This window comes from Drosophila sechellia, chromosome 3L, assembly GCF_004382195.2.
Source record: "Drosophila sechellia strain sech25 chromosome 3L, ASM438219v1, whole genome shotgun sequence".
NCBI lineage: Eukaryota > Metazoa > Arthropoda > Insecta > Diptera > Drosophilidae > Drosophila > Drosophila sechellia.
This window is the reverse complement of record NC_045951.1, coordinates 384529-403941: the sequence shown is the minus strand read 5'-3', so window position 1 is coordinate 403941 and position 19413 is coordinate 384529. Positions and strand designations below refer to the sequence as shown.

The following is a 19413-nucleotide window of genomic DNA, read 5'->3' as shown; positions in this document are numbered from 1 at the left end:
CAATTTTTAAGAAATTGGTGTTGGCTAATTTATGGAGTTATCGATAGTGTGGAATAGTCATCGATTTTGCACGTGTTGTTTTTATTCAAAACAAAAAAAATATGGTAAGAGGGAATTGTCTCTTGTTGCTTAGGTTTCAATACATACTTTGCATTGGCAGCGTAAGAAGCAGGCGGATGAAATACCAGGCTTTCCATCACTGGACAACGATGCCGGCACCAGCGACCGGGGCGCCGACATTCTCAAGTCCAAGTCCAAGAAGAACAAGAGTGGTGGATTCCAGTCCATGGGACTGGGCTTCGAGCTGATAAAGGGCATCACCAAGCGGGGCTACAAGGTTCCCACCCCCATACAGCGGAAAACGATTCCGTTGATCCTTGAGGGACGCGATGTGGTGGCAATGGCCAAGACGGGCTCCGGCAAGACGGCCTGCTTTCTGATTCCGCTCTTTGAAAAGCTACAGAGGCGCGAGCCCACAAAGGGAGCCCGTGCCCTGATCTTGTCCCCGACGCGCGAGCTGGCTGTGCAGACGTATAAGTTCATCAAGGAGCTGGGTCGCTTTATGGAACTGAAGAGCATTCTGGTGCTAGGTGGCGACTCCATGGACTCACAGTTCTCGGCCATACATACCTGCCCGGACGTAATTGTCGCTACGCCAGGTCGTTTTCTGCATTTGTGTGTAGAAATGGACTTGAAGCTCAATTCCATAGGTGAGTTGATAGTTGCGGAGCATAAAAGCAGAAATTAATTTAATTGCTCTCCTAGAGTACGTGGTGTTCGATGAAGCCGATCGACTCTTCGAGATGGGATTCGGCGAGCAACTGAACGAAACGCTGCACAGATTGCCGTCGTCCCGGCAGACGGTCATGTTTTCGGCCACGCTGCCAAAACTGCTAGTGGAGTTCGCCCGTGCCGGACTGAACGACCCAGTGCTTATTCGCTTAGACGTCGAGTCCAAGCTCCCGGATGCACTGGCTCTAAAGTTTCTTTACTGTCGACCAGACGACCGCTACACAGCACTTGTGGTTCTTCTTAAGTATGTTATTCCGGTGGAGTCGCAAACCGTGGTGTTCGCCGGTACGCAGCACCATGTCGAACTCATTTCGTACATACTTACTGAGGCTGGAATCTCCAACGCCTCAGTCTACTCCAGCCTGGATCCAGCTGCTCGCAAAATAAACACCGCCAAATTTGTGAACAAAAAGGTGTCCGTGCTAATAGTCACGGACGTGGCCGCGCGTGGTATTGACATTCCCAGTCTAGACTTTGTGGTGAACCTGCACTTCCCAGGTAAACCGAAACTGTTTGTCCACCGGGTAGGTCGTTGCGCACGCGCCGGTCGCACAGGGACCGCATACTCTATTGTGTCCACAGACGACACAGCACATCTACTGGATCTGCACTTGTTCTTGAACAGACCCTTTAATATACACGACAGCTCGGCATTGGGAACCATTCCGCAAGATTTGCTCGAGGAAGAGCACCTCACAGTGACCGATATAAAGAATAGTCACCATATTGTAAGTTTTAAATGCAGGCTATTGCATATTAAAGTTTCTAATGATACGTAATTGTACATGTATTTCTGCAGGCCGGAGTATTGCGCACCAGCGAAAACGCCTACAAAAAGTACTTGAGTTCCCGACCAGTAGCCTCCACGGATGCCAATGCGCGTGTAAAGAAAATTAAATTCTTTGCGCTCAAGCCATTGGAGGATTTCTTCACAGCTGCCCCTGTGCTCGCCCAGGCGGCTGAAGCTAGTGGACAATCAACAGAGTCGCAGGCAAAGGTGAGCGCCACAGAGCGCAAGTTGCAGGAGGAAAAGCACGATATACTGGTGAAGATGCGTAGTTTCCGTCCTGGTGGTGTGAGTTTCTCAACAGTTTTACGATAAATGTTCGCTCACTTATCAGTAATTGTGCCTTTTTCAGACCGTTTTTGAACTTAACACCACTCAAAAGTCCACGCAGTTCATCGTTATGAAGGAAAAACGAATGCAGCATGCGGAAGTAATCAACAAGTTTAGGCAGCAGCGCGCAGAGGAGGATATCGACGAGGAAAAGAAAACGACCGAGGCGTCAAAACCAAGCTCATGCAGAATGCCCACCGCCGACGAGGAAGCTATTAGTAGTACTTTCAATAAAGTCGTTGCGCCCAAGAGGCTCCAGGACATGGACGCCCTTTACAAGGATAAGCCAAAGAAGAAAAAGCGGAAGATAAACAACAAGGACGAGGATCACTATGTGCCGTACCAGTCGGCAGACAAGCACACAGAGGATGGTCTGGCCATTAACAACTTTGAGCGGCAGGCGCAGAACGCCGAGTTTTCGGTGTCGGACCGCGACTTATCCCAGGAAGTGAAGCACAAGCCCGGCCTTAAGAAGTGGGACCGAATTAAGAAAAAAATGGTTTCTGTACAAGATCCGCGAGCCAACAAAATTAGGACCGAGTCCGGTGCGTGGATTCCTGCCTCCTTTAAAACAGGTCGTTATGCTGAGTGGAAGGAGAAGTCTAAGATCGAGGACCAGCTGCAGCGCGAAAATGCAGGCAGTGATGACGAGAACGCCAAGCCGTTGAGCCATGCCCAGCGCTACCCAGTCAGTCGTCATGCGCGACACAACTTAAAGCTAGAACTTAAGAAGCGGCTGACCGGAAACGACAAGGAGATGCGCCGCCCCGAGCAAATTGTCAAATCTCGCATGCGACTGGAGTTCATTAAAAAGCGCAACGAAGAGAACGCAGAGAGGAAAAGCGAAAACCGCAAGCGCAGCATGCGGAAAACGCAGCGCCCCAAAACTCAATCAACTGGGGGCTCAAAAAGAAGGAAGTAGGAGTTTCTACGCAGGTTAGTACAGTTTAACCAAAACGGACACTGTTCAAGTAGCAAACCAGTCAATTGTAAAGTCAAAAGTGAGACATGCTTTTTAGTTTCCCGCCCTTGATTTCGGAACTAAGTCCTCCTTTCACACGTGACCCAAAAAGAACACAGCGAAGTATGTGCGTGCCGAGAGATGTGCCCCAGGGTGTGTTCGCCCTGCGCAGGTCAAGTGAGGGTAGTCTCCGGCTCGGATTCGGGCGCGCCTGTCTGATGACACGCACATCCTGTGTGCCTTCTTGCCTGCGCCCACGAACAGAAAAAAGAAACAGCTGCCACCACTTATTCATCTCGTTCTGTGTTTATAGATCTGCTTTCAACAGCGCCGTGCCTGCAGCAATTACAATATCGCACTGCTGCCGCTTCCCGCAGATAGTCACGTAATTGACTGGTTCCTCGCTACTTTTAATATAAATAAATGAACATAATCGAAATTGCGTAGGCCAGTATTGCCGCGACTGATTTTATCATTTTTTATCAATCCACAGAAGCACGGGGACCGTTCAGCCGACCGACGTTCAGCGCATGGGTAATGTTCTGAAAAATCGCCTTCCCCAAATGAAACACTCCCCATATTTGTTTACTGGAGGTAGAGTGTTTTTAAAATAATACACAATAAACGATGAACTACACTTTATAGACTTGGGTGTGGCGACAGTCACCAGAAATGCAGCAGGAATGACATGAAATCAACCGAAGCAATAAATCCTCCCATTTCGTTGGGTTCGTGTGTTCCAAAAATACTTTGAGGGCGCATATGGTTTTATTCCGATTCCCCCTGGACCAGTTCGCACTCTCTTAGTCGCTGTCGATTAACCCAGTGGTAGAAGCCACATGCCAGATGCCTCATGAGCAGAACTTCTCCTCACTCATTCTGCAGTTGAGGGGTGCTCAGAATAGGCTCAAATGTTATTCCCGAACATGTGTCCCGAAATTTTTCTAAGTACTTGTTAAGGGCCATTTCCAGGAGGAATATGTTTCTCAAAACCCGCATGGACTAGGACTAGGACTGATCGTCCTAGTTTAGTGTCCCAGAATTTTTATTTCAATAGAGATAACCGTTATCCACAGATACAAAACCATTTGGGTGTAACACAAAAAGTCGTCTTGCAGTACAATTATTGCAAGATAAATTGATAAATCCCAACAGAAATGGTGGGCTCAAGTGAAATGAGATGGAAAACCAAACGCAAGCTGTCCGTCCACATCGCAGTCAAGCATTTTGAGCGGACGATCATATCCGAGAAGAGCCAATTCAAGTCAATCAAAAAATGTGGCTTGCGCCAGGGGAAAGGGACCGATCACAGTGGTCTGCAGCACAATTTACATTGCAACGACCAATTTAGAGATTGTTGAACTCACGCAGAACCAGGCTGCGGCCGGTCGGAAAATTTAATCTACGCCTTGAGATCTCAACATGTGGGCATGTGTGCTATTAAATTACTATGTCTGAAGGCAGCTTATCATGCATTTTCTAATTTGGGACGCTCAGACAATTGCGCAATTTACCGAGGAATGCTTCTAAGCGTCACTTAAAAACAAATTATTTAATTCATGCCCTCACCAGATGCAACGAAACCAGAGCAGAATTGGGTGGTAGGTTTCACACCGTCAACATGGAATGCAAGCGCTACAAATGAGATATTTTCGGCAGGAAGACTCACTCGTCACCGATTAGGTGAACCTAATCGAAAACCTATTTGTTTCGGTCAGTCATTCAAAGTCTCGAATCGGTTAGTATAACCGCTTACGCTACGGGTAACGGGAATACCGATTCACTCAACGAGTAACGGGTATAATTATTGAGCCGAAAAGGTCGTTGCATAGTGTGGCCGCAGAGCCCAGCAGAAAAACGCGCTAGCGATTACTCGCGTCTCCGTTGAGTTCCCACAAACTCGCCGAGCAACGCGTCATTCGAAAAAAAAAGTCGATTGGTTTGGACGTGTAGACGTCCGGTCGTCGCGTAATTTGTTTTTGTAGTGGAATACAAAGGAAGCAGAAGCGGATTACAGATCATTTTGCAGTGCTGCAGCTGTGCATAATAAGGTAGTAAACACAGGACAAAGGAGTACGCGCCGCCTTATTCGTGCACCCTTGTGTATCGACGATGTATACACACTATGGGCGCGTCTCTTTTTGTTCCTTCGCGCGTGTGTGTGTGTGTGTCTGACGTCGCCCTGCCTGCGTGTGTGTTTGTGTCTCGGCCCTCGGTCGCAGCGAGCAGAGCAGCCCTCTCCTCTCGCCCCTTAACGTCAATGTACAACTTGTTTATATTTAAGATTTGAGATCGACCCGATACTGGCTAGGAAGCACGCAGAATGCTGGTGGAATATTGAAACAAGTGTCGTCGAATTGTGATTTCTCGTCGAGTGAATTTTCGCACGCACACAACGCCAGCGTTGCTCGCAAACACACGCACACAAGCGAAACGAGATTTTGCAAGTCGCGTACGCGCTGGTAGTGGTGCCCGCTGTAGTTGTAACCGTGCCTGTGTTGGTGTGGTGTTAGTGCTTGTGCAACTTAAAAATTCAATTGTTTATTGCTGGGCAAAACTGGTACCGTGTACCGCGTACCTGGAAAACAACATTTAAAGCGAACGCCAGGCGAATCGAGAGTTCGGCGGAGCAAGTGTGCAACAATAAGGTGTCGCTGCGGCGCCTGCTCATTTCCACGGTGATAATAATCGGCATAGGGTTCCGACGCGAAAGCCACAAGTGAAAGTGGAATGCTCTGCCTATTCGCGTTAGTTGGCATAGTCTTCAATACCCCGCAAATTACATCGCTCCGGCCGGATTTCATATCCATACTGTGAGTATTTCTTCTCTGGAATCAATGAAATGAAATGGTGTGCCTAGTCTGTTATGATAAGGCAGCTATCAGCACCACGTTCATGTCCGGATGCGAGCCCGCCCTTGTTGATTGTTTTTAGTTTCTGGTGCTCCCAGGCACAGTCTTGTTGCACATCGGGGATTACCAGTGCAATCGGGGAAGAGCGGGTAAAAGAATGCTCGGGAGGGGGAACACGGAAACCTGACCTTTCATTTAAATGTCTTGGTTTATCTTTAGCTTCCCTGCTGCGAAATGCATTTCGCCTTTCGAACAGGAGTGTTTTGATCTCTGCTACTTTTTGGTCGGATTATTGACTTTCTGCGAAGACTTTCGCCTAGTTCGGCAATGAAGCGCACTCAAGTGCACCCATCGATTTCGAAACTAATCTGCGCTTAACATGGGGCTACGGAGGTCTCGAACGGCGATGAGTCGTTGAACCCCTCGCAGAACAGTGTCTACCACACATGGAAGACACACGGAAATGAAGAGCGAAGCACAAAGGGGAGCCCGATCTCCTGCCCTGTAATGCCCTCCCTAAGCCAGGCTTAGCAAGGCTTGACTTCGATTCGGGGCTTTCCGAATCGCACACCTAAGTTACTTCTCGCCCAGGTGGAAAGACGCTGGAGAGTCTTTCTCCGGGAATAGCTCCAATGCAGACCGGACCGACTGTTGAAACGAGAGAGAAACGGGAGATAGTAATTAAACTGTAATTACTCTTTTGAGTGCCGATAACTTTGACATAAGAGCAGCAACTGCCGCCTGTTGAGTCGCTAGACGCTTGCCAAATAGTTAAGTAACTGGTGAGCGGGGGGCGCGAGTGGAAACATCCGAAACGGGAATTTTTAAAGCAAAAGGCAACGAGTTTGGATTGGTTTCCGATCACTAATCATGCCAAAATCGCGAAGTCAGGTTCGTCAGCGCAGGCCAAACTGAAAACTAGTTGTGGTTGAAGTTAATATTTTTGTTTCTCAACTTGCTTTCGTGGCTGCTTTGTTTGCGTAGCAAACGGAAGCTAAAAATTATAAATTATTTATTGGCACACAAAGCCGACTGGTCGAATTGTATCGCCGATGGCACATTTTCCGGCATCCAGATTCCAATCATAGCCTGCGATGTAAGATAAACCCATTTGATCCCCATTTTCTCTTGATGGGGCAAATCAGTTTTATTAGCATATATATTTATTTTTAATAAATTGATCCAAAAAATACATTTATCTGCAGTGTTTGCCTTCATCTTGCCTTGCTTACCGCCTGAAAACAAAGGACAGTGTAAAAAGAGCTGAATATGTTACGCACACTTTCATTGATAGCCACCTAAGAATGGAATAGTTTTGTTTTCGCAATGCAATGCTCACTCTCTACTTGGATCTGACGCTTCGCGGGTTAGGACGGTTGTCGTAGATGGGGCGTCGCACTGCACCACGTCCTTTCTGGCCACGCCGAGAACGACGAAGTAATCGGCGGCGACGTTTATTCCTGTTCGTGCGAGCCACACGGGCCAAGATTCGCTGGGAAAGGGGATAAGTATAAGCCTACGGAATGGTGTGGATAATACCTTACTTCTGGCTCAAATAACCTCTTCTTAGCATCGCTAAGTGCGATCCAACGGATGAGCCCCACCTGAAGTAAGCGGCGCAAATCAGTCCTGGGATAGAAGTTCCGCTTCAGGAAGCGAAGGAAGTTAAGGTATGGCAGCGGAGCCACCATATCAGGGTCGTCCACGACCATGGCGGCGCGGATCATTTTGGCACCAGGATAATTTGGATGAGCTGAAGAAACGGTCATTTAATATAACCGTCCAGTACTAAAAAAAAAAAAATAGAAAAACAAATAGAATTTTCATAATCGATGTAAGGAGCTATAAGGCTGCTTCGATTTCACTGCCTATTTATCTCGTCAACTGAGAAGACGATTGACAAGCGAAAGCCGTGCGATTAAACTTATCAGTCTGTCCATAAATAGTTTTTCATGGGAATGCTCCCCCAAGATCCAATTATTGTCATCACGCCTACAAATTCTTCAATACTTGGGCATACTCTAGATCAGAGACGCAACTGTTGTCATTCCTCGGTTTGCTGTTGATCTTTTTTGATGATCTTTTATGCCTGATCGAACGGATTTTGTTTTTGATTCGATTAAAGTATTCTAGGACTATAGGTCATGGCGGAGTTATACACATCCATCAATAACTTTCGCTGAAGGGGGAACTTTCCTAATGGTTTTTGTGGGATGTTTTAGTTTGTATAACTTTCAATTTTTAATTGGTGAATATAATAAAGAAATATTATCTTCGCTAGGAATTGATGTGGAATAGAGTGGAACCGGGTAATGGGCGGCGTCAGCCCTGCTTTTCGCCCCAAGCCATGCACTCGTTGTGTAACCCAACTTTCCCTTGGATGAAGATGAAAAACGGCCATTAGACTTTTCCTCGTGCACCGCGGCTGATTAGCTGTCCCCTCCGAAGTGCAGCGGGAAATTTATGTTGTGTGAAAATGGCTCTCATAATACATGTGTACATGTACGCAACGAGTCAATCCAACTTTCGGATTTTTCAACAGTGACGGCAGCCCATTGTGCTGCGAGGGCTTTAAATCAATTATTTAATTGTGATTTCTTGACCAAGACGCACTCGTATCGATTTATTGCCCGGTTTGGTTCTGCATGGCACTTTGATCGTGTTTCGAGTATCTCAAAAGAGTTATTCAACCAGATACTTGCGAGCGTGTCTGATTGGGCTGACCTTGATAGCAGCGTTCACACAATCTGACACGTTGCATGTATTTCTCTTAGGGAGTCTGCTTTGCACAGCAGCAAAAGTATCTGCGCCTAACTGCGTTGTCTCGAACAGTTTGCGGTTTATTAACCGCACACCAGCGGAATGTGAAACTCTAGATTCGCTGTTGCAACCGAGTGCAATCGTTGAAGCGTCTGTTGCTGGTGGCAAAGCTGCGACTGAGTTCCAAATGAGTTTTAAGTGTGACATATGTGTATATTTGATTTGTTTGGACGTCGATCAACCAACTTAATGGTTGCTGTGAATGAGTGCGTTGCTGAAAGTGGCGAAAGGCGAATCGATGAATTAGAGATAGGGAAGTTTTTTTGCGTTTAACTAAGCTATTATCGAAAACAGCGAAAGAAACCTGACGAATAAGTTAAACAGAAACTGCATGTTAAGAATCGATGTGGTGCACTGTTCAATTTTTACGAATACGCAACAATTGATGATGCAGCCTGCCTGTCAGCAGAAATATGCTGAGAATGCGACTAAGCGAACAACCACTTGAAAGATTCGCGACTTAACTGCAGGTGCAGCAACAAAAGGTTTATTATGCAGTTAATTAACGTATCAGTACCGTGGTTAGCTTCTAAAGGTCTTCCATTGACTCTTAGCTCCAAGACAGCTCTCAGTTTTAGTGCATCGTGCACTTTGAGTTAGTCAACAAAAAAAAAAAAAATCACAGCGCACATTGCTAAGCTGCCAAATCGCTGGAGCAGCACAGCTGTGTGCAAGAAACTGAATCCAGTGGTTTGCTGGACTCGCAGTTGCTTGGGTTTGGTGTGCAGCTGCAGCTGCAGCCGGAATCGGAGTCAGTGAACGGAAAGGCCGTAGAACTGCTCGGGGAGCCCGAGCACATTACTTAAACAATACTCGCTAAACAGCATGGCTTCGCTGTGAGCTTTCATCTTGCGGGCTGTTTCACTAAACCAATTTAATGCTCTCAATATCTCGACGAATTAAACTTGTTTCCGAGAGCAAAACACGGCCAGACAAGCTTGAATTCAAAGATCCCAGTCGGAATGCTCGGGTCGAATCGCTGCTCCAAGTCGTTGGACCTCTTCATGGCCGAAAGCGAGCCAGAACAATTTGGTGTAATAGTTGTTTCAGTGCTGATCTCATATAGTTACTGATTAGAATAGTGTTTTCTGATCACTTGTCCCATGTAACTCACCTGCGAGTAACTTCATGAGGCAAACAATTCACTGCAGCACCAGTTGACGGAGGTGCGAATAGCTCAGTGCAGATGGCTAGTACATAATTGGGGTCAGGTCACAAAGTCATAAAATTTTAATTTCTCAATGAACGAACGTGCATACGAGCTAGGATGCTGGGCGATGTGGCCGACCAAGATAAGGCACCTAAGCCGGGAGGGCAGAAGAGAAGGGTAGGGCAGGATATCTTGGAGCAATAGCTCAATTTCCATTTGCCACTGGGAAACAAAAGAATATGGTATTAATCGTTGATATATCACAAAAAAAAAACTGCCGGCTGTTTGTTCGTGACACCATATTTAAATGGGTCAAGGCGGTTAAAGGCAGTGCCCCATCTTTGCATCTTTGATTCCGATACATATTTGATTTGATCATTAATATATTTTTATATTATTCAACATTTGACACTCTAAAATATCAATTGTATGTGTATGTATTTATGTATGTATTTTAATTAAGTTAATATAGAACAAGTTTGAGAAAACGAAGATGTGTGCTGGTAAAAGACTACGCATAATTTACAGTATCATAAAATTACATAACGTTTGGCTAAACGTGAAACACCGAATGGGAAGGGGTATTAAATTGATCGAAAATTACTAATTGACACCAATTTTCTTTATCTTTCTAGTGGGTCGATGGGTGAAAAGCGACTGTAGCTGCTACTACAAAAAGGACGATCTGATATGAGAGCCATATATTCCGCGCCAATGAGCGGAGACGACAGGGCAATTAGATGAGAAAGACCCCATGCCCCAGAGCAAAACATTTCACTCGAAAACGCATAGTTGAGCGATGGAACTAACAAGCAATTCCGAGGTTGTTCCAGAAAGAAATGCTTACATCGCCATTTAAGCACACTCAATAACTATTAGAAGCCAAACTTTATCTGCCTACAAGACTATCCGCATTAAAATCAAAATGAACTCCGTAATATCTGCATTTAAAGGAAAAAAAAATAGCAATCCATCCTGCAGTTCTCCAATGGGAGCGGCGAATGGCACTGGTCCGGTGGAGGCAAAGCCAAATCCTGTCGGAGGAGTTGTTGGCGTGGGCATCAGTATAGCCAGCGTGGGCGGCGGCGTGGCTAAGAAAAAGCCTGTGGCGCAAAACAATAGCTACCAGCACCTGCGCCACATACGCGAAATAGATACCAACAACAAGCTCCTTTCTCCCGTCGTGGTTGTTGCAGAGGAAAGGCCAGTGAGCAAGGCCGGTCCGCCCTCAACAGTGGCGACCATGGCTACCGGAGTCGATATGGTGGATCACTGCCTGCCCACAACGGTCCGATTGTCCGTTACCGAGGCGCTATCAGACTTGAACATGAACGGAAAAGCCGTCGAATCCGTCACCCCATGCACTTCGGTTGGCGACAATGCCAATGTGGAGGTGGCTGAAACATGGGCTTGTCCACCGCCACAAGCGACGGATGACGAGGACATATCCGAGCACTCGACTGCCGCCTGCACCAGCACCAGTAGCTCCAGCGAGCACAGCAACAGCACCGTGGTGCACAGTCCAACTGTGGCGGAGAGCACCTGTGACTCCGTGTCCGTCTCAGTAAGCCATCCAAGTCCCAGCGTGAGTCAAAGCAACACATCGTCCGCAACCGGACTGATGAGTAGCCCCAACAGCCAGTCGTCGCTCTCCATAGCCTGCGAGCCGCACTCGGCGTCCACCACCACGCTGTCGTCGCTAGGATCAGACCTTGGCAATGGAAACGGAAGTACTTTACCCGCGTTTCTAATGGCCGCCCCCGTCACGCTGCCAATTGGCGGCCAGATGCCCACGATAAAGTGCCTTCCGGGAGCTAGCTCGGCGGCCAGCACGCCCAAGCACTCGCGCTACTCTAAGCCTCGCCTCAGCCTGAGCCGCGTGTTTAATCACTCTATGCCCTCCGTGCACGGCCGACCAAATCTCAGTTTAGCGCCAGCTGCAGTTCCCGGAAGCGCGAATCCGCCGAAACGTATTTCCACGCACCAAAGAAACCTAAGCTTGGATTTTAGGTGAGTTCTGCTTTGTGTCTTCCTTACTGTCGTAGTGTTTGTAGTATTCTCGGACTGATATTTATTACCTTGCTTGCATTTAGGAACAGTATTTTATCAGCCTTTAATTGAACTATAGCAGCTCGCATTGGAGTAATTTGGTAAAAAATATCAATCACTTTTCACGCCCAATGCCCAAAGTTTCCATTCTCTAAACTCTGTTTAACCGCTGAAGTCGTTTTCGTATTTTCTGCGGCAGCGCTGTGTGTATGTACACGAGTTCCCTTGCAGATGACGTGCCACACCCTGTCTTTGTTAAGTGCGTGCGCCGGCAAAACGCTCCTGTGCGGCTACATGCACGGATGCAGGGCTGACCCACCCCGAAGCACCTTGGCCTAGGACGCTCTCGATCCCTTGCCGCCAATTTGGCGGTTCGGGGGCTTTTCCGGCCAATGATCCATTTCGTTGTCTTTTAATACAGTATCCTGCAGTGTGTCATAATTATTGTTATTATTATTAAACTACAAAACTAAAGAGCCGGAGGAAAAATATTAAAATAATATAATACCATGTTGTAGCTAAGACTGTAATGAGCAATTATTTGTCATAACGAATTTAATGTTACCTCCTGTCTGCAGTACGGACCTATACTTTGTATACCCTCTTACTTTCTAAGGCAATCCCCTTTGCGGGCGTTGGAGGCATCGAAAGCTCGGTAAATTAATGCATATGCTTAATAAGTTGACACAGCGAGGCAACTTAAGTGGCTCGGAATGCTTGTAATGCACCCATCGCCGGGTGTTGGGAAAAAAAATAACACGTTTGCTAAATAATACAGCGCAAATGATAGTAGCACGCCAGCCAGATGATCACGTTGGCTGTCCCGTATTCAAATATTATTTCCGGGATGGCCACATAAAGGGAGTGTTCCGCTTTTCAGCAGCAGATAAGCCCTTTCGGTTGCTATACGGGATGACCCATAGACAGTTTGCTGTTTCTTTGCGTCACGCAGCCAGGGATTGTTGAACCCCTGTGCTAAGAGCGGCATGGCGGGTGTACGGCGCACCCCAAACCCCGCCGAAGGTCGCGGTCTGTATCTTCAAGAGTGCCGTAAGGGCAAGGCGGGTCTTTCGGTTAGCCATGTACCGCGCTTATCGCATCGCTTATCTGGTGTTCGCGTAATAGGAGTACCGCCTGATTGTACCGAGATAAGGCTCCTGGAAAATACCTGACATACGTGAGATAGTGATTATCGGATCCACCCTCGTTCTGCACACTTTTGACTATCTGGAGCTTTCGACGACGTCATCGTTTCGGCTCTCCGTACTCAGAATGGCCACGAGCTTTGGCTCAAGCCCGCGAGCTTAAGCAGCGACCAGCTGTCAACAAAGGCTACGAAAGTTACTCGATTAGTCAGTCAGTCGTTGTGGGTCGAGCAACCGCCAAGCTTTTGGCCGCCTAGTCTCTGTTTCTTGCCCTCTTTCCCACCCCCTACATATATATATTAATTTCCCAGTGTTTTTGGGCTTCTTTATGTTCCACGCGCGTTGTTCTGGGTCGTACGTACTTTCCTGGCATGAGAATGCAGCTAATTTAATTTAAAAGATATCTCTGGCTGGCTTTTATCGTCCAGACAAATCGCTGCTCACAGCGAAGTGATAAGTCACTTATCATAACCGCGACTGAGTGAGTTTATAATGAGTGTTTTTTGCATACTGTATTACCGCAACAGATGCATTGATTTTTTCACATCATAATCCGAATATTCGCTCTTTCTTTCAGATCCATGGGCATACTTCTTCCGCCTGTCTCGCAGGTGACCAATAATCACATCAATCACACCCAGCACCACCGCAATCGCAGCCTCGACAGTGCCTTGCAACGCATTCCGGAGGTTAGTAGTGTACCCAAAGATGATTCCCAGGCCCAAGACCCAGCCTTCACTCCGTTAGCCTTGTTGGCCACGAGTGCACACACGAATATTTGAAACCCACACCTGCATTTAGAGCTGTAAAACCTGGAAAGTTTCTGAGTGTCTATCTAAGCGTGTGCCTGTGTGCGACAAGCTGTTTATTTATATTTTTATCATTGCGTTGCTGCCATTGTTATTCAATTTGCACATACATACACTAGTGCTAAATATTTGTGTGTGTTTTTAGTTATCGAATCCAGTCAATAACAGCATGCCGATTTAAACTATGACAAAGGCAGGGTTTCAGTGTTCTCCGACAAAGGCTATCCATGAACTGGTCTAAAAGACTCTTATCTCCCGTTTAGGTCGAAGTGTCATCGCCAAATGCTGAAAGCGAAAACACGTTCTGCTCACCGTCCATTCTCGGTGCGACTATGTGCTCAAAAATTGCCACGACAGCGGCAAGTGTAACGTCAGCCCTGTCCCCACCAGGCACGCCCACACCGGCTCTGATGTCGACGGCGTGCACGCCCACGATTGGAGCCGTAAAGGGTAACGTGCAACATCCCGTGCAGAAGCATGAGCAATCGATTTCTTTGGCAGCTGCTAGCAGGTCCAGTGCCGTCGGTAAGATCCACATTTGTTGCTGAAAATCTGTCTCCTAATGACATATGCTTCGATTACAGTGGAATCCTGTCCAACGTTACGAATGCGGCCAAAATCCAGTGAGTCGGTTGCGGCCAAAGGGCAAGAGATGATCGGCGTCATTGTCAGCAGCACGGGCAACGGCAGTAGCAGCAGTAATAATAGCTGTAGTAGCGCTGGTAGCACCAAGAAGCGAGAGGATCTCACCAGTCTTGGATCGGATGATTCTGGTTAGTGCGAGGAAACTTTTTCTTTAATCAGTCGTGCCTTTTGATTTTCTGTATAATCATGTAAAAATCACTCATTCCTACACTTATCCTTCCTGCAGGCATCATCTGTGGCTCAGAGTCGGACCAAATATCTCTGAATCGCATATGCCACTCACATGAGTCGCTTGATTCGGGTGAGATGGATGCGGATGCCGATGCACAAGAGGAGTGCGTTGATCTTATGGATACAACATCCATCGACGAGGAGTACAACATTATGCAGTCGGACCATCTCTGCCTCTATCCCCAACAGGCCGCTTCCACCGAACTGGACTGCCGCACCCTGCGTCCGTCTCGAAAACAAAAGCGACAGCAGCAGCAGGTCCTGGAGCGGAAGAATCTACCGTCCCAAAACCAAATCGAAAGCGAAGACTCAGTGGATGCTGGCGTCGACGCCCGAACACGATATCGCGTTATGAACATGTCGCAGGCAGCTATCAATGTTGAACTCGGAACAGCTTCCAATGAAATCGATCCGGATGCCAACCACAGAGAATCTCACCAAGATCCCATCGCTGATGCACCTTCCCTGTCTACGCCAAGTGTAGCACCAACGGCGTCAGCCACGCCATCGTCAACTCCAACACCAATTGCCACTCCGACACCAACGGAGAACACCAAGAACGACCAAGTGCTGTTTAAGAATTTCTTTGGCGCAACCAAGAACGCCATATTTCGCACAGCCCAGAGCATTATTGAAAACCATGAGAAGAAAAACGCTGCTAAGCAGAAAGAGCAGCCCGATCACTCTGGGACAGTCAGCTTAGTGAGTTCGCCAAATGGAGGAAGCAGTGTGCCACAAGACCTGGTCAAATCACCAACAGACATTTCGAAAAAGAAGGAATTCTTTAGTTTGCTCACGTCTAGTTCTAGCAAAAAGGCAGCGGCTGCAGCTGCAGCGAACTCAGCGGCTAGCACTCCTCCTGCCACGCCTACGGAAGCACTAGCTGCGAATTCAAATTCGAAGCTTCAACTGCTTTCCGATCCATCTGCCGATTTAAAAGTAAAGGAACGTACTCTCAACTTGCGTCTACCTGGAGATAGTGAAGGCAGTGAAGGAGCATTGACAAAGTGTTCATCAATCAACTCGATACACAAACTAAAGCTTCCTGTTCCTGGAGTCGTTAAGTATTTCATCAGTGAAAAAGCACCTGTGTCTGATGTGCTCCAGAAGCCAGAGAAAGGCCAAAGCGGCCTTTTGCGTTTCTTTGAGTCGCCAGTGTTCAACATACACTTTGCTGTGCATTACCTCTTTTACTCGAAGGAACCGGGAGTTCTCAGCTTTATCGGCAACAAGATCTTCAGTTTTCCAGACCAAGAGGTTGATCTGTACATACCACAACTGGTTGTTATGTACATTCAGATGGATGAGCTAGCTGAGGTTCTGGATCCATATCTTACCATTCGGTGTCGCAAGTCGGTTGACTTCTCGCTGAAGTGTCTGTGGCTCTTGGAGGCATATAACTATCAAGTGGACTCGCTAGGGAACTCACACAACAGTTCTCGGAAATCAAAGCTGGCGCTCATGAAGGAAATATTCTCAAAAAAGGAGCACAAGCAGACTCAAAACGACCTCAAGTCTGCAGGTACTGGAGGTCTGCATGTTGGAGAGCCGAGGTCGGTAGTCGCCCTTGCCAAGAAGACCCACCACCGCTCGCAATCTGATGCCACTGTGCTCCTAGCCGACTTTCGTTCGCCTCACACACTTAGTATATCGCACCGTATGTACCAGCAGCCACCCTATACCACACAAACACTTCCCACTACGCCCGCCAAGCTGTGCCTCGGTGACTTAACTTCCGGCCACGCATTTGATAACGGGTGCACCTGCTTCGAGACGGTTCGTGGCCAAGTAAATGGTCTGCTTGGGCAGAGGACGCTATGCAGCTGTGGTGCTCCAAAGACGTCACCTCAGAAAGAGTTTATGAAGGCATTGATGAACGTTGGTAAAAATCTCACATCGTGGCCTTCCAAAGCGGAGAAGACTTCAGCGCTACGGATGTCCCTCAACTTGATTAACAAAAACCTGCCCGCTAGAGTCTGGCTTCCTCTGTACTCAGACATTCCACACCATGTCGTTCGTATTACAGAGGAGAAGACCGCAGTACTGAACTCGAAGGATAAAACCCCCTATATCATATACGTAGAAGTTGTTGAAATTCCTGACATATATACTTCTCCCCTGATTCCAAAAATGATGCCTTCACTGCGGCACACCAAGAGCGAAGAGCACCTGGATGGGTCCTGTATGAACTCCCACCAACATCTGAGCTGCAGTCGAACTTCAAGCTGCAGTAGCAGTCAGCAGGGCACAAGTTGCCGCCGAAAAAAAGGAGCAGATGTCGATGGCGGCTGCGGGGATGCTGGTCCACATAACAGCTGCAGCAATGCACATTCGTTAGGTGGACTTCAGTTCCAGGAAGATGACGTGTGGTCGCAAGAGGAGGACGAAATAACAGCACAGTATCTTAACATGCGGAAAGTAAGCGAGCGGGACACAATTTCACAAATATCACTGGATTCCTGCGATTCAAGAGATCAAGGTAACCGGACATCAAATTCAGTGGTAAACGTGTGTCTAAGCTATGCACATAACTTTTTCAACAGGTCCACCAGTCGTGTTTAATATTGGCGACGTGCGCTTGCGCCACTGCAGCAATTTGAGCTGCGAAAATACTAAATCCTTCAGTAACGACCCGGAGGATCCTTCGGCGGCAGCTTTAAAGGTGAGTATGTTCAATTTTAATATTGCATTTGATGTTAAATTATTGCTTTGTGTAGGAACCTTGGCACGAAAAGGAAAAGCTCATCCGCGAGTCTTCGCCATACGGTCATCTATCAAACTGGCGGCTGCTTTCAGCCATCGTGAAGTGTGGCGATGATTTACGCCAAGAACTTATGGCTACCCAACTTTTACAGGTATTAATTAATTCGGTTATACAAGAGGAAATAGTATCTTAAAACCTAACGTATACTTTGCAGATGTTTAAAATTATTTGGCAAGAAGAGCAAGTGGATCTGTGGGTGCGCCCGTACAAAATAGTCTGCCTCTCGAATGATAGTGGTCTTATAGAGCCGATCCTTAACACTGTATCCCTGCACCAAATTAAGAAGAACTCCAACAAATCATTAAAAGAGTATTTTATCGATGAATACGGCTCACCAAACGGAGAAAGTTTTCGGCGCGCGCAGAAAAACTTCGTCCAAAGCTGTGCAGCTTACTGTCTAATTTCATATTTGCTGCAAGTCAAGGACAGGTAGTCCCAAATAGTTATATTGGTTAACATATTTTTCTTACCGACGTTTATCCAACCACTCTAGGCATAATGGCAACATTCTCTTCCATTCGGATGGGCACATTATACACATTGACTTTGGATTTATTTTAAGTATATCACCTAAAAACTTGGGTAGGTATTCTGCAGATCATGGTAAAGCTTATAAATTCATTTCAATTTGCCGCTTGCAGGATTCGAACAGTCGCCCTTTAAGCTAACGCCGGAATTTGTTGAGGTGATGGGTGGCACGGGCTCAGAGCATTGGGGTGAATTTAATAAGCTCTTGTTAGTTGGAATGATGTCTGCTCGAAAGCATATGGATCGTATTATTAACTTCGTGGAAATTATGCGCAGCAGTAAGTTCCGCAGCAAAAAACGTAAAAAAGATTCACGCAATAATATCTTTATTTAACAGATGCGCATTTGCCGTGCTTTAAGAATGGGTGCTCTGGAACCGTGCAGAATCTCCGAAAACGCTTTCATATGAATTTAACCGAACAAGAAATGGAGCGAAAGGTTGAGCAGCTTGTACAGGACTCGCTGAAAAGTCTGTCAACCAAACTGTACGACGGTTATCAATACTATACTAATGGCATATTGTGAGAACGGTTTTTTATGAAGATCTAAATGGGTAATCATAATAGCGGATAGAAATTGCCAAGCTGGTAACCAACATAATGGACTGACTCTTTTGTAAAGGAATTATTGTATATTATATAATATGTTATTAGCACCGAAAAAAAAAACAAAAAGAATGAAATTGTACCAAACCTTAATCTGTTATTGTAGTTTAAATCGTTCGTTGTATGCGTTTTCATTGTTGAATTAGCGTAAGGTGTATGTTGTCTAGCTTTTAAGAGAAAAGTGTAAATGCCGAGTGTAATTTTAGTTTGCCTGTGAGAGATCGCGTGAACACGCGCTATTCCATTTTGAAATTCATAATTTACCTGTACATATATGCACATTTCTACTAATCAGCCTTACGTTTCGATAACTTGTTTATCTATTCATCCCTTTCTACACCTAAACTTTTGTAATTCATAACTATATGTATATTTATGTAAGCATCTAATTCCAATATATAGTCATAAGTATAAGGGTATATGCTTAATACTGCTGCAGCATAGAATTTTAATACAGCAATATAATCTTTAAGAAAATCTATTAAATACAAAATTTAGATATCTTTAACGAGAATATAGAGAAATAATTAAAATGTTTGAGTCGCTGTCCGCTGTGTTTGTATTTGCATATTTAACTAAGTAAAAAAATAAATCCCAATTATAACTATAAAACTATAATAAAATAACTTAATATACTTCGAAGCTATTGCGAGAAAGATATAAAATAAAACCATTGGAAAGGGTACTAAAACAAATAGCTAGGCACTGAAAGTGCACAATTTCAAGCCTATTAAAGTGAGCAGCACTATTCAAAGTAAATACTTGTATGTACATTTAAGTTAACTTTCACGCAAAAATTAGCTACAAGTATTTAAGATTGTAAATTAATATTTCTACAAATTATTAAATAATGTCACTAAAATAAATGAGCGTATTAATATACAAAGAACATATTTAATGGTGTTTCGTTGGGTTCATGGTAAATAATTTAAAAATAAAAGCATT

At 46.0% G+C, this 19413-nt stretch overlaps 3 protein-coding genes across 8 annotated transcripts; 2 read left to right on the top strand and 1 right to left on the bottom strand.

The window, feature by feature from the left end:
* Window positions 1-36: 36 nt before the first annotated feature.
* Window positions 37-3507, top strand: LOC6610172 (ATP-dependent RNA helicase DDX54). Its single transcript, XM_002034744.2, has 6 exons — window positions 37-104; window positions 161-710; window positions 766-1520; window positions 1592-1867; window positions 1932-2845; window positions 3364-3507. Exons 1-5 carry the CDS (start codon window positions 102-104, stop codon window positions 2829-2831), a joined length of 2484 nt encoding a protein of 827 aa, XP_002034780.1. The 5' UTR covers window positions 37-101; the 3' UTR covers window positions 2832-2845; window positions 3364-3507.
* A 1290-nt stretch (window positions 3508-4797) lies between these two features.
* On the top strand, window positions 4798-19361 carry LOC6610170 (phosphatidylinositol 4-kinase beta). Of its 4 annotated transcripts, XM_032719574.1 has the most exons (13): window positions 4798-4921; window positions 5155-5683; window positions 10328-11702; window positions 13464-13575; window positions 13959-14220; window positions 14280-14468; window positions 14567-17050; window positions 17115-17233; window positions 17289-17426; window positions 17490-17764; window positions 17829-17917; window positions 17977-18141; window positions 18201-19361. In XM_032719574.1, exons 3-13 carry the CDS (start codon window positions 10618-10620, stop codon window positions 18386-18388), a joined length of 5106 nt encoding a protein of 1701 aa, XP_032575465.1. In that variant the 5' UTR covers window positions 4798-4921; window positions 5155-5683; window positions 10328-10617; the 3' UTR covers window positions 18389-19361. The 4 variants fall into 4 exon arrangements, with proteins under 4 accessions (XP_032575465.1, XP_032575466.1, XP_002034778.2 ...); XM_032719575.1 differs by lacking the exon at window positions 5155-5683; XM_002034742.2 differs by having other exon boundaries at window positions 4798-5683.
* On the bottom strand, window positions 6856-11792 carry LOC6610171. 3 transcript variants are annotated; one of them, XM_032719580.1, is made up of 3 exons: window positions 7267-7920; window positions 7021-7214; window positions 6856-6957 (listed from the first exon to the last, which is right to left on the bottom strand). In XM_032719580.1, the coding sequence occupies exons 1-2, from the start codon at window positions 7489-7491 to the stop codon at window positions 7065-7067; spliced, it is 375 nt and encodes a 124-aa protein (XP_032575471.1). In that variant the 5' UTR covers window positions 7492-7920; the 3' UTR covers window positions 6856-6957; window positions 7021-7064. The 3 variants fall into 3 exon arrangements, with proteins under 3 accessions (XP_032575471.1, XP_032575469.1, XP_032575468.1); XM_032719578.1 differs by lacking the exon at window positions 6856-6957 and adding an exon at window positions 11771-11792 and having other exon boundaries at window positions 7058-7214; window positions 7262-7510; XM_032719577.1 differs by lacking the exon at window positions 6856-6957 and having other exon boundaries at window positions 7058-7214; window positions 7262-7960.
* Window positions 19362-19413: the final 52 nt, after the last annotated feature.

Excerpts from the sequence above, each read along its gene's own strand:
- LOC6610171 (XM_032719578.1), bottom strand. The coding sequence starts at position 7,491 with ATGACCGTTTCTTCAGCTCATCCAAATTATCCTGGTGCCAAAATGATC. Across the intron at positions 7,215-7,261 it reads TTATTTGAGCCAGAAGTAAG|CGAATCTTGGCCCGTGTGGC; the intron begins GTATTATCCACA and ends CCCCTTTCCCAG.
- LOC6610170 (XM_032719575.1), top strand. The coding sequence starts at position 10,618 with ATGAACTCCGTAATATCTGCATTTAAAGGAAAAAAAAATAGCAATCCA. Across the intron at positions 14,469-14,566 it reads TCTTGGATCGGATGATTCTG|GCATCATCTGTGGCTCAGAG; the intron begins GTTAGTGCGAGG and ends TCCTTCCTGCAG. Across the intron at positions 17,234-17,288 it reads CTTCGGCGGCAGCTTTAAAG|GAACCTTGGCACGAAAAGGA; the intron begins GTGAGTATGTTC and ends TGCTTTGTGTAG.
- LOC6610172 (XM_002034744.2), top strand. Across the intron at positions 711-765 it reads CTTGAAGCTCAATTCCATAG|AGTACGTGGTGTTCGATGAA; the intron begins GTGAGTTGATAG and ends TTGCTCTCCTAG. Across the intron at positions 1,868-1,931 it reads GTAGTTTCCGTCCTGGTGGT|ACCGTTTTTGAACTTAACAC; the intron begins GTGAGTTTCTCA and ends TGCCTTTTTCAG.